Below are 14,130 nucleotides of genomic sequence, written 5' to 3'. Positions count from 1 at the left end.
AGCCATCACTCACCAGGTTATTGATGCTTCCCAAAGTGCGATCGGCATTGGAGATGGAGTAAGTTAACTGGTACACGCCGTCGTTGGTCTCGCTGTTTCCATAGAAACCCACTCCCACGGCAGAACTGTGAACAAGACGAGCGATACATCAGAAGGAGACTTGAAAACCGGCTGGCGTCTCGTCAGGATACGCTTCAAGTGCATTCAATATCGCGACTTAAACCGTTTTATACGCCGCATTACAAAGTCCTCGACAGTCATACCTCTACTTACGAAGGCCTCTAGATAAAAAAAATTCAGGTTACGAAAAAGTTCTGGAACCAATTAATTTCGTAAGTAGAGGCACGACTGTACTTGTTTTGGTTTTGGCGCATTCGGGTGATGTTGTGGTCACGTCTGAGTGGGTCTTGTCCAACTTAATAAACTCGTTAACAGTAATTTTATGGGGGACCTCAATTATATTTTTAAGTCTGGGTTAGAGGGAATTTAAATGAATTACCCCAAGTTTCCTTAACCGCTCCTCAACATAATAGGGGTTGAACTTCAGTTTTAGCAAGAACAACACCCCAAGATAATCAGCGCAAAGCTCCCCAGACGTGATTACAAAGTGGGAACGGGGTCGCAAACCTTCCTGATAATCCGGAGAGGTGCTTTCTTGACAAAAAACACCTTCACATCACCCACCGCTGTCCGGCCAATCAGTCAGTCACTGGAAAGCTATCAGTGGGATTTTTGGTCCTCCTGCGTCACTGGCCGCTAATCTTATTGTTCCCGGTGACCCAACGTGACCTTGGAAGGTATTCCAAGTTCCGCCTCCTAAAGCTACTTCAGGGTTTTCGCACCCCACTTTGGGATTAACTTGCGAGAGAAAGCTCGATTTTGTAAAGTATCTTCATCGATACTTTGGCGTCGGCTTTTGGGATTAAAATCAGAGCAAAAGTGTGTCACTTATCTGAAAATGCACCTCCCCGAATACATCGCAGAGCGAGCGTGCTTCCATTTAGGACGCGCTAATAGCCAGATTAGAGCGCAACGGGGTATCAGTCGTACATTCACTTTGATAAAGCCAGATTTAAATGCTATCGTATTGTGGTATATGGTCTTCATACGTTAGTAGGCAAAACACCTGGTAGTTCTTGGAATAAGAGCCGTCAACACAAATTTTGTTCTCCCATAATTTAGGGGCTCTGAAAATGATTAAATATTGCAAATAAAGCAAGATTTTTCTTAACAAAGCGGGTCAAATGATACTTAGAAAAGAACCCCAAGTAATAAAATAGGATGAATAGCGATAAAGTCTAAATATCGAATATCACAAAAGGAAAAAGTGACGTTTGTAGTACAGTAATCCCTCGAATATCGCGGTGCATGTAGACCAGACATGGCCGCAATAATCGAAAAATGGTGAAGTAGGGTCACCTCTATTATAATTTTGATTTTCCAGTGCTGAGTCCTAGTAGCAAGTATTATTATTATTTCTATCTTCCTACTGCTGAGTCCTAGTAGCAAGAGTGGCTACAGCTCACGAGTTTCAGCGTGGATTTTCACATTTTCATGAACTTTAAAAAAACAACAACAAAAAAATTAATAATTAATAGCAGAGAAAAATCACGAAGTGAATTCGCGATAAGTAAAGTCGCCATAATCGAGGCAAGACTACACATTTGCAGTTTTTCGTATTATCAAACTTTGACATGTAGTATCTTGAATACTTCATCCAACCGGCACTAACATCTTTTATTTCCCAATCCACAGCAAATACGATTCAGTTAATTTAATTTAATTTTTTCATCTCCGATATTCTCAGATATTTTCCTTCATTTTGCAGATCAGCGTTGCACAAAAGCTAACATTGCTAGCGAATGACCACTCCTAACCTTTCCCAGGCCAATCAGATTCTGTCAATGGCCGCCAATAAGCTCATGCTTTCCGTATTTGCCATAATTTCCGCGTTATGCCGCTCGGAAGTTTACCAAATAGCGACCCGCCTTTGAACTGTTCGCAGATGGTTAGCACTCCTTGGCACGGCGCAACTGCAGAGTAGCAAAACAACAGTGACGGATGTTGTGATCCGCGACGCGACCTGTTCCGCTATTCAACTTGCGTCACGCTCTTTTAAGATATTTGTGTTTCACCTCGAGCGCTCTAACTCGAACGTCGTGGCGTTCATCCGTTGGCGAGACGATCTGGACGGACATCAGAGGCAATTTCGACATGCCGATGACACAGTAATATGTTTTAACGACATCGCGAGGGAAGAGGCCTTCCAGATGAATAATAAAAATACGCACGGGCGACTCAAGCAATCGGTAAAGAGGATCAAAACATTCCATGCCGATCCAAATAACGATGTTCTAATATTTGTGTTCGTATTTGATTTACTACGGGCATGATTCATCGCGAGTTAACTCCTTCGCTGCTAATTGGTTTCAAAGCAGAATTGACTTGCAGTCTGTTTGCGTTCAAGATAACTCAAGAACGAATAAAGGGATTTTGTGGGATACATTTGTAGTTTTTAGGCACGAGAGGTGATTCCATTTTGGGGTAATGAGGTCAAAGGTCAGGACAGGACAGGAATTGTGCGACAATATACTTTTTATACTTCTTAATTTTCATATTTGAGGGGAGGAGCTAACATTGAGTTTTTACTTCTAATCAGATTTCTTTTCTCCAAAGATCTAATTTGTCGATACTTAATAAGATGTCGATTTACCTCCTTTTATGTCTTCATAACATATTTGACGACAAGGCTTCTTTGTTCCTAACATAAATAAAATTATGAAACAAGCACACTTTCCATTACGACTCATCAAAGCGCCAAACTCAATTAAAAAAGGAACGATGAAGGAACAAACCATGTCCTTTTCAATGCTTCTTTGTTGAATAAAAATATGAAACAGGCCCAACTTCCATTAAGCACTAATGAAAGCTCAAAACTTAATTAAAAGCAGGACAAAATAAGGGCAACAAACCATCTCCTTCTCATTTGGAGAAGAAATCATACAAGCGCTCAATTGAGGATTTTAATTTCAAGTATTATTGCGCACGTCCAAAACATGGTTGAAACGGCCCGATTTAATTGGACGACATGGGCAGAGTGTCTGATAGTATCATGGCAAAAAATGAAGACGCAGGCCACTTTAAAGGAAAAACTCTGGCCTAAACGGCATCACGCTCACTCGCTTAACATCACAAAAGGACTTTGTGTGTAACGGGAGCCGCTCGAAATAACCATCAAATGGCTTAACTCAATTACCGCCCGACACATACAGTCACCTACAAGTCACAGGTTTAAGGTGTGCACTTGGCGAAATAATCTCCAAAAAACTGACCGACCCAGTAAAAAATTAGAATCAAAACAAAGAATGTCGGATGGATTGACGCCCCTTCATTTTCTGCACCGCTTATCCTCGCAAGGGTCGCGGGGGGTGCTGGAACCTATCCCAGCTGATTTGGGGAACCAGGCACGGGAGGCCCTGAATCGGTGGCTGGCCAATCGCAGGGTACGAGACAAAGGACAACCAATCATAGCCAAGGTTAGGGAATTTCGAGTGTTTCACCAGCTAGCCTAGCTTGCTAATTGGGGGCTGAATAGTTAGCATGTCGGCCTCACGGTTCTGGGGTCGAGGGTTCGATCCCGGGTGGAGTTTGCATGGGTTTTCTCCGGGTACTCCGTTTCCTCCCAAGTTTACATGTTCTACCCGAGCTTGCATGGGTTTTCCCCAGGTACTCCAGCTTCCTCCCAAGTTTGCATGTTCTCCCCCTGGGCTTGCATGGGTTTTCTCCGGGTACCCCGGGTTCCACCCAAGTTAGCATGTTCTCCCCCTGGGCTTGCCTGGGTTTTCTCCGGGTATTCCAGCTTCCTCCCAAGTTTGCATGTTCTCCCCAGGCTTGCATGGGTTTTCTCCGAGTACCCCGGGTTCCTCCCAAGTTAGCATGTTCTCCCCCTGGGCTTGCCTGGGTTTTCTCCGGGTATTCCAGCTTCCTCCCAAGTTTGCATGTTCTCCCCGGGCTTGCATGGGTTTTCTCCGGGTACTCCGGCTTCCTCCCACATCCCCAAAACATGCATGCTAGGCTATCTGGTTGAACACTCTAAACTACCCCTAGCTTTGAATGGTTGTCCTTTGCATCCTCGTGTCCGAAGTCAGCTGGGATAGGCTCCAGCACCCCACGCCACCCTTGCGAGGAAACACGGTGCAGAAAATGAATGAATAAACCAATCAGTGTACTCTCTGCCAAGTCTTCGCTTTGACGGACAGGCATCACGCACAAAAACTAAATCCGGGACTCCCGGGCATTATGAATATCTCGGGGTGTCGGTTCCCACTGACCATATGACGAGAGCGGCGGCCACGGCCGACCACGTGGCGCAGCGGGTCCTCTGGGGCCTTTTGCTCTCCTGGTCGACATCCCTTGGACAGCAGCAGAAGCAGAGCAAGAAGAGCGAGAGAAGCAGCACGCTCAAGCTCAGGCCCAGCACCCCCACGCAGGCCAGGACCAACACGGACTGACAAAGAGGAAATCAAACAATTAGACTTGCGTTCGCTTCCAATACGATCAACTCGAGTCGGCCGGTTAAAGCGGAGGTTCGCCAGGCGTCGGGTTCAGCGCGGCGGGACCTGGACGGTGGGAGGCCGGCGTCATGTGACACCTCGGCTTGGCTTCGGTCTTGTGATTTCGCATTTAAAGCCTGGGAGACGGAGGAGAAAAAAAAAGAAAAAAAAACATACGCAGAAAAGAAAGGCCGCTGTGTTGACTTTCAATTGCTCGAAGGAAATTTTGATTATGGAATTCATGCCAATCTGTTGAACTAAAAAAACTAAACTTGTCATAAGGGGGAAAGAAGTCATAGTACACACAAATATTTTTTTCCCAGTTCTATTGTTGGTACTGTACTTATTTTTTCCATTAAAACCTTAAGTTGTGCACCAGCACTTCCCTTTATGGCCGACTTCCCACTCCCAAGCCGAATCATAACATAATACGGATGCAGGAAAAACACGGGGTTTAAATACGTAGACAGAGGTTGATGACAATCACAAAGATGATTACAAGAATCCAGACATTCTGCAAATCAGTTCAAAAGCAAATACTTCAATTTCTGCTAAAGTAAAAAGTTATGAATTTGCAATGGATACTTTTTTTGCACACCTTTTTTTATGTATAAAAGTTCTATTTGTCAGACTTGCTTTTCCTTTAAGAGCATAACCATGAGACAGCACAAAAAAAATCTAACCCATTCAACCCTAAACACGTACCTTGAATGGAAGCAAATAATAATGTGCTAAGACTGATTTAAAGTCTTATTTTTAGACAGCAACAGTTTGTTTTTTGTTTTTTTTAAACATGTAACCGTTTTATTTTGAAGCGTGCAAGCAGCACTTGTGAGAAGAGCTCTCACCTCCCAACTCATCCATTTTTTGCAAAGCCAAAAAGACAGTTGAGTTTGTGCAAAGGCATACAAATTATTCGGCGGTGTTTGAACTTCACTTAACATGACGGCTTGACACAAAAAAAATCAAAAAATCAAAATCAAACAGCAACTATGTTTTTAAGTGTTGTTCCCTTTAGAAGACAAAAACTCCAGTCAGCTCACATCACCGGAGGCAAAAAAGAACAAATATACACACACACACACACACACACACACACACATACACACACAAACAAAATGCATACCGGAGCCAATTAAAATCTGTATTCAGCAGCCATCTGGTTTAATATTAAATGAAAACTTTTTTGTGTGTAGTTAATTAGATTTGTAGAAAGTCCTCTCTCGATGATGTGACTAATTAAAAAAAAAAAAACATGAATCTCATTAGCATTAAACTGATAATGCACATACTTTGCATATACAATGACGATCGGTATTTTGGGATGCTACGATAGCACAAGAGAGGACCCAAATAACAAGAGAACTGATCAAACTCAAACATTTAAGATCATCATTTCATGTTTTCTCTTTTGTTGACTTCCTGCAGCGTCTCTTCAGGCCTGGCATGCATACTACAGCAATATCCTCTATCCATATCTGTGTATATATATATATACACATACATATATACATTTACATACACATACATACACATACACACACATACACACACACACATACACACACATACACATACATATATATACATATACATATACACACATACATATACATATATACACATACATATATATACATATACATATATACACATACATATACATATATACACATTCATATATACACATACATATACATACACATACATATATACACATACATATATATACGGATACATATACATACATATACATATATACACACACATATACATATATACACATACATATACATATATACACATACATACATATACATATATGTACATACATATACATATATGTACATACATATACATATATGTACATACATATACATATATACACATACATACATATACATATATGTACATACATATACATATATGTACATACATATACATATATGTACATACATATATATATGTACATACATATACATATATGTACATACATATACACACATATATTCATACATGTATATATGTATATATGTATATATATATGTATATATCTATACATATATATATGTATGTGTATGTATGTATATATATATATACATATACACATTTACACACATGAATATAGTTAAATAAAAAGTGGCAGAGAAAATAAAGTGAACAAATTGAGGCTGTTAAAATTTCCATGCTCCTTTTAAATGATCATTCATTAGTTCAGTAATATTGATTCTAATACATTGACACTATTGCAGTGCTAAGAAGAAGACTCCAGTTTAGCTTGCCAGAACTTCACAAACTTTTAAAAACAGGTTAAACAGAAATAAAGTAGATAAATACATGTCGAGTTGGCTAGTACGTATACTGACCTGCTGGTAGTTCTCCTGCTCGGGTCGAAATGTGCTGTCCACCGCCTTGAAGGAGAAGTCGAAATGGGGGAAATGGTGCAGCCAGTAGGTCCACCACGGAGCCACATAGTCCAGCCTCGCGGTGGTCATCCCAAAAGTGCACCAGGACCCCCGCCTGGCCAAGCTCTCTCTGCCTGGGAGTGTGTTGAGGAAAGTCCAAGTGTGCCTCGGAGGAGCTGCAAAAAAGAATCGAACGTCAGCCGGCCCAGAGATCCGACAACCGAGATCCGAGATCCGAGATCTGAGCCACGAGACTCGCTGGAGCGACGGCGTCCAGTCAACCTGCTCGCCTTAACGCGGAAGGCGTGACGGTCAGGCCCACGTCACGTCACGCCTGGCCTTGAGGACATTTGACACACAATGACACACACGCCGACCGTCTTGTATTTCCTTCAAAATGCTCCAATGTGGGCTTGAAAACGTTGATGTATTCACGCCCCATTTGCATTTATGACTTGTGTCTGACCTCTTGTGGACGACGAGGCACACTGAGCTGAATTCCAATGAGCTCATTACCTAGCATCAAAGTAACATGTTTAAAAATAAATAACATTGAGGGAGATAGAAGAACTAGCATTTTTCTAAAAACTGCTAATGTTTACACCTTTCAAGTGCATCACAAAAGTCAACCAAAATATCTATATTTAATATAAAAACATCCCTCATCTCATTTTCTGAACCTCACTAGGGTCGCAGGGGGTGCTGAAGCCTATCCCAGCTGACTTTGGGCCAGAGATGGGGGACACCCTGAATTCAGGTTGTGACACCATCTTGTATTTGAAGTTTTTGTGGGCGGAGCCTAGGCAGGTGAGAAAGAATAGTCATAACTCTACTTACGAACGCCTCTATTTACGAAAATGTCAGGTTACGATTTTTTTAATAAATGCAAATGAGTGACTCGAGATACGAAAAAGATCCAAGTCACGAAATCCCCCAAAAAGTAAATGCATTTCCTTATTCATTATTTTAGTTTGAATTCCCCTTATTAAGCGATTAAAAACTACAAATGCAACGTGGCACGCATATAAAGTACACCTCTACTTACGAAAAAGTTACAAAAAAAGTCTTGGAACCAATTAATTTCGTAAGTAGAGCTTCGACTGTACTTTAATGAGGAGTTATTTTGATTAGTAAGCCTTTTCTGACATTTTTTAGGATGGATTTTGTATCCAAAATGTAGTCTGATATCATTTTAAAGTGGTTTGTTATTGTATTTTTTGTTTACCATCTTCAAATTAGTTGTGAATACTACTGATAAAAAAATTAAGTGAATGATTTGTTCATTTGGCCCTCCCAATCTAATTAGATTTGACGTCTAGTAGCGTCCATGGCAGCACACAAGTTAACAAAAACGGCCCCAAAACATTAACCGAATATTTAATATGCGAAAACTGGGGTTAAAAGATTCTGAAAACTTATTTAAAAGCGAAGCAGACCCTTTGTTTTTGTCTATAATGTATTTCCTCATTTATGTCAAAGCATTATTCCCTCTAATGTTCTTCATTTTTGTGCAAAAATTAAAATGATAAAAGCAAAATCCAGCCCTCACATTTCTACAAAAATGGCATTTTTTTAAACTAGTCTTGATTAAAGCCACCAAATCATGAGTTGGGCCTAACTGGGTCTGACTACATAAAGAATTTTCACTGTAAATATTGAACAAGTTTAACATGCGCTTCCCAAGTTCTCCAAAAAATAAAAAAAATCTCTCCACACTCGCCGTAATCTTTCGCCGACTCGCATTGGAAGCCTAAAAAAAATGCTGAAATTCACCCGGATTGTCAGTACTTGTGTACCCTGCTTAAGTTTGATGCATCGCCACTATAAAATTCCATTTACAGTCCATTTCCATAAAATTACATGCAGCCTGCACAACTATCAAAAGCCGCACTCCGATGCCAAGCCTGGAGAGCAGTCGGCAGATTAAAACAACACCCCCCCACCCCCAAAAAAGCCGAGGATTTTTCATCCGCTTCCCCTCCCCTGGAAGACGGCGGGGGTTGTTTATCTACACGGGGCCCCGTATCAGGCGACTTGTGTAATTATGCGGGTGTTTTGATGCACCTCCACGGCCAGACGAGCCGCGGCGTGTGCTCAGACTCGGAATCCTCCGGGTAGGGGACGCCAAACGGCGCCGTGAATACGAATTGCGACTTCCTCGGCGTTTTGCAAACGCTGGGATTTGATGCCGGAGATGGCCGTGTCAGTCACCCCTCGGCCTGAGCCAAAGTGTGGGTAAAAAAAGAAAAAAAGTGATGGTCTTTAATTTGGACGGGCCCCCCCGCCGCTCGTTTATCCTTGTTATCTTGACACGTCCGACTAATTCCGTGTGAGATGGCGCCCTTACAACGCGACCTACATTAGCCATGCTGTGTTCAAAGACGGCTTGCTGATTTGTGGCTTTGAGTTCATTCATTACGGGTTTCTCAGGGTCGGTGACTGTGTTGTGGTTCGGACAAAAGTCCAAATTAAGCCCCTATTTACTATATATGTTTTAGAAAATTATTTTTGTATTTTTAATTTTATTATTAGTTTGAATTTATTTATTTGTTAACTTTCAATTATTTTTGTATTTTTTATTTTATTATTATTTGTAATTTATTTATTTGTTAACTTTAAATTATTTTTGTAAATTTATTTTATTATTATTTTAATTAATTGTTTTTTGTTAACTTTAAATTGTTTTTCTATTTTTAATTTGATTATTATTTCTAATTTATTTATTTATTTCTTAATTCATTTTATTTTTGGAATTTATTGATGATTTATCTGTTGTTATTTGTAACGTGTAAAGTAAAGTAAAGCTGATTACCTCCTCCTAGTGTTGAAGATAAGAAGTGCAACAAATCTAGGCAGTATTTAAGCGTCTTCTGGGGCCATGTACAATTATTTTTATCATTTTTGTGGCCAATAAAACTGGGTTAAGAGGATCTGAAAAAAACAGTTGCTGAGGATTGCCGTCAAAATCTCGATGGATGTATTTTACGGACTATAAGTCACACTTTTTTCCATCATTTGGCTTGGCCTACGACCCACATATTTTTTACTTTTTTTACTCTGACCGCCAACAGCTTATGTTGCATTTTATCCCCAAAAACTGAAACATATTTAAACATTTTGTCGGTTATGCCCTATTTTCACTCATGTTTTAAAGTAGAATGTTTGTTCCTGGTTTCTAATCACATAAAAAAACGGCTTCCTAAAATGCAACTCATACTCCAGTGCCAGTTTTCCTTTTCAATGTGCATTCTTTGGCTAGTGCCATGTGTATCCGGTGCGACTTATAGTCCGCAAAATACAGTCAACGTTGCCTTTTTTTTTTTTTAGAAACGCTGTCAAATTTCCAGTCGCAGCACCAGACAGTGTAAAGAAGCCATTAGGTGGCAGCCCAGTGCTTTAATCTGCTTCTGCTACTACTTAGCACACTCCCAGTGCTGCAAAAAAATGTTTTTTTTCTTTTCGGGTGGTTATTGGTTTCAAAATTGAGATCTGCACCAAATGAAATGAGACTTAAAGAACAGATCCATCGCTCCGCCGGGCCTTTCATCACAAGGAGCCTCGGCGGTCAAACGTTTGGGCGCCGCCGCCGCCATGTTATGGAAAATACACATCAAAAGGAGGCTTTGAAGTCTCTCCAAAGAAGAAGAAAAAAAAAATATGGAGAACGCAGAAGAGATGAATAAAGTCTGGCGAGCTCGTGTGACAAGTCAAGGATGCTAATAATCCGTGCTGTTATTGTAAAGTGCGTGAAATTCACAAAGTGGCTGAACTAGACCCGCTTTTTTCCCCAAATAAAAGACACTGCTAAAAGTTGCGCTAGTCCACCTGAGTTGGCAAGGACGCTATACTAAAGGGGACTTAAAAGTAAGTAAAAATGGACTTTTGTACGACAAATGCGATCGCTATTCCGCTCACTTGCTAGTTTTGAAGAAACGGTGGACGTTTGGTTGCAAGTGGTTGCTGGCTAATATTGAATTGAATTGAATGCTTTTATTGTTATTATACAAGTAGAATGGGATTTAGAGCTTCACCACCAAGTGCTTAAATAACAACAAACAATGAACAGTCATTATAAGGAGTAGTCAACAACATAAATAAGTAGGGATGTGGACAACAACAACAAAGTATCCACATTCATTCTTTTATCCCCTGCAGTCAAAATGGCACCATCAAGAAACCCAAAAATTCCTTAAAACCAACAGAATGTAAACTGCAAATGGCCGAAAAAATCAACAGAAATGAACCTGCAAATGGCCGAAAAAAATCAACAGAAATGAACCTGCAAATCACCCCAAAAAAGACCTGCAAATGGCCAAAATTAACAGAAAGTAACCTGCATATGACCAAAAATAAACAAAGTAACCTGCAAATAGCGCCCCCCCCAAAAAACAAAAAAATAAACCGGAATGAACCTGCAAATCACCCAAAAATGACCTGAAAATGGCCCAAATCAACAGAAAGTAACCTGCATATGACTAAAAATAAACATAAAGTAACCTGCAAATGGCACCCCCCAAAAACCCACAAAATCAACCGAAATGAACCTGCAAATTACCAAAAAAATGACCTGAAAATGGCCCAAATCAACAGAAAGTAACCTACAAATTGCCAAAAATAAACATAAAGTCCCCTACAAAATAGCCAAAAAAATCAACAGAAATGAACCTGCAAATTACCAAAAATGACCTGAAAATGGCCCAAATCAACAGAAAGTAACCTGCATTTGACCAAAAATAAACATAAAATAACTTACATATGACCAAAAAGAAACATAAAGTAACCTGCAAATGGTCCCCCCAAAAAACAAAAAATAATCAACTGAAATGAACCTGCAAATCACCAAAAAATGACCTGAAAATGGCCCAAATCAACAGAAAGTAACCTACAAATTGCCAAAAATAAACATAAAGTAACCTGCAAATCACCAAAAATGAACAAAAAAATGATCTGCAAATGGCCAAAATCAACATAAAGTAACCTGCCAATGGGACCTCCCCCCAAAAAAATCAACAGAAACTAACCTCCAAATCACCACAAATGAACAGAAAGTCACCTGCAAATATCCCCAAATCCACAGAATGCAACCAACGAACGTGAAACCCCCCTAAAATTCCCCCCAAATCATGCTATTTTTCCCTCTTTCAAAGATTTCCAAGTTATCGACATAACCCGAAAATCAGCTGCACGCCAAAATCCACCAGCGGCACATCCCTAATATACACCCTGTCATACGTAGCATGCAATTAGAGGCGATGGCGGCCTTTTCCTCATCATGCGCTCAAGAGTCCTCAATTAGCCGGGAATGCGATTCCTGATTGACGGCCCGCGCGACAATCAGCGGAATGATTGGTTCATTTGGTTTCAAGCTGTTTCCAAGCGTCCTATCTCCTCCTCCCACTCAGCCCAACGTGCAAAGTATTTCTGTGGCGTTGGACTTTCTCCTCGCCGCTCATTGCTTTTCCTCCCCCTTTTTTACGGGGCAGAAAGCGTGAGAGTGAAATCCCCACGCCGTACTTGGAGGCATTTTATACACAGGAATGGAGATGGAAGCCCGAAAGCTGAAACGCGCCGCTATTATCCAATCAAAGCGGCTTGCTTAGCGTCTCCTGAGATTGCATTAAAAGTGTAATATCGATTTGGCGAGCCGTGCCAGATTGCCACTTTGGGACGTGCGCTAGTTTGGTGGAAAAGGAATCGGGTTTGGTTCGGACTCCTTTTGGAAACGGATGGAAAACGGGTAAAACAAGAAGGGCTTTTAAATGTATTAGTATACATTTCTAGGCATTAACCGCTATTGACGTCCAATGAATTTGACTGGGAGGCATGGCAGCTTTTGTCAAGAATAAAATAATTTCTGCACCTACGAAGACCTAATCAAGACTTTTGTACTTTTGTGACCACTTATTCATGTCAACTACTACTTTTCTATTGTTGACTACTTATTTATTCATGACATATTTTTTCATTATTTCTGATTTATCTATTCTTTTGTTTGTTTTTATTTTTGCACTCACCTACTTATTTATGTTCTTGACTACTTATGTATTGAATATTTATTTATTATTATTTATAATTTATTTAATCGTTTGTTTGTCTTTATTTTTGTACTTACCTACTTATTTATGTTCTTGACTACTTATATATTGAATATGTATTTTTATTATTTATAATGTATCTATTTATTTGTTTGTTTTTATTTTTGCACTTACCTACTTATTTATGTTGTGGACTACTTATTTATTGAATATTTATTTTTTATTATTTATAATGTATCTATTCGTTTTTTTATTTTTTTATTTTTGCACTTACTTATGTTCTTGACTACTTATTTATTGATTATTTATTTTTTATTATTTTCTAATTTATATGTTCGTTTTTTGTTGTTATTTTTGCACTTACCTACTTATTTATGTTCTTGACAACTTATTATGTTGCTTACTTATTTATTGATTTTTTTTTACCTGTCTGTTTGTTTGTTGTTGTTATTTTTGCTCTTTTGTGGTGAAGCTTTAAATCTCATTATACTTGTACAAGGACAATAAAAGCATTCAATTCCATTATGTTTCGGTGTAAGATAATATATATGATTGTTTACTTTTTACTGTGTATTTTCTAGCCGTTGCATCTTATCTCAGGTGCCACTTTTAGTCCGAAAAATACGGTCCTCCTTTCTAAAAAAAGGCGGAAATGGCCTTTGTTGTTGCCACAAAGCGGAAATTTGCAGTTTTCCACCTGGAGCCAAAAAGCACACACTGCAAACTACTACTTTTTTTCCCTCCCTCCAATCAGGTTGTTCGTACGCACCTAGCCAGACTGCCATTGACAAAAAAAAAATCCATAGCATATTTGTTCCGTTTTATTCATCGCCCCTGATTGTATTCTTTTCATAATTCCGCCAATTACACATTTACAGCAGGGCAGAGTTGCCCGGACGACGGCGGCGACCCAGTTTCAGTTTATTTTTCGGGTGGAAATGTGATCTCGCTCAATGGTCGCCACTGATGATGGAATCGCGTCCATCTAATGGGCTTAGAAAACATAGTATTTGAAATACGTGGCCTTGTTGGAGATGTCTCAATAAAAAAGCGTGGAAAATAGGATATTTGATTTATCATGTAGCCGTGGTATTTTCATATTCCATCTGTGTTAGGGATTGTTTTTTTCATGTTTTT

General features: G+C 39.7%; 1 protein-coding gene across 4 annotated transcripts in view; it reads right to left on the bottom strand.

Moving 5' to 3' along the window:
* LOC144087927 (protein tweety homolog 2-like) overlaps positions 1-14,130 on the bottom strand; it is a 76,179-nt gene that overhangs the window by 20,179 nt on the left and 41,870 nt on the right. For 3 of the 4 annotated variants that reach the window (XM_077618052.1, XM_077618053.1, XM_077618054.1), the window contains 3 exons: positions 6,920-7,134; positions 4,332-4,507; positions 14-125 (listed from right to left, as the gene is read on the bottom strand). In XM_077618052.1, the coding sequence (XP_077474178.1) occupies positions 14-125; positions 4,332-4,507; positions 6,920-7,134 (503 nt within the window). Of the gene's footprint in view, positions 1-13; positions 126-4,331; positions 4,508-6,919; positions 7,135-7,240; positions 7,341-14,130 lie in introns of those variants that run through there. The other variant, XM_077618055.1, reaches the window with a different exon arrangement.

This window comes from Stigmatopora argus, chromosome 14 (genome assembly GCF_051989625.1).
Source record: "Stigmatopora argus isolate UIUO_Sarg chromosome 14, RoL_Sarg_1.0, whole genome shotgun sequence".
Taxonomy (NCBI): Eukaryota; Metazoa; Chordata; class Actinopteri; order Syngnathiformes; family Syngnathidae; genus Stigmatopora; species Stigmatopora argus.
This window is presented reverse-complemented; position numbering and strand designations above follow the sequence as displayed.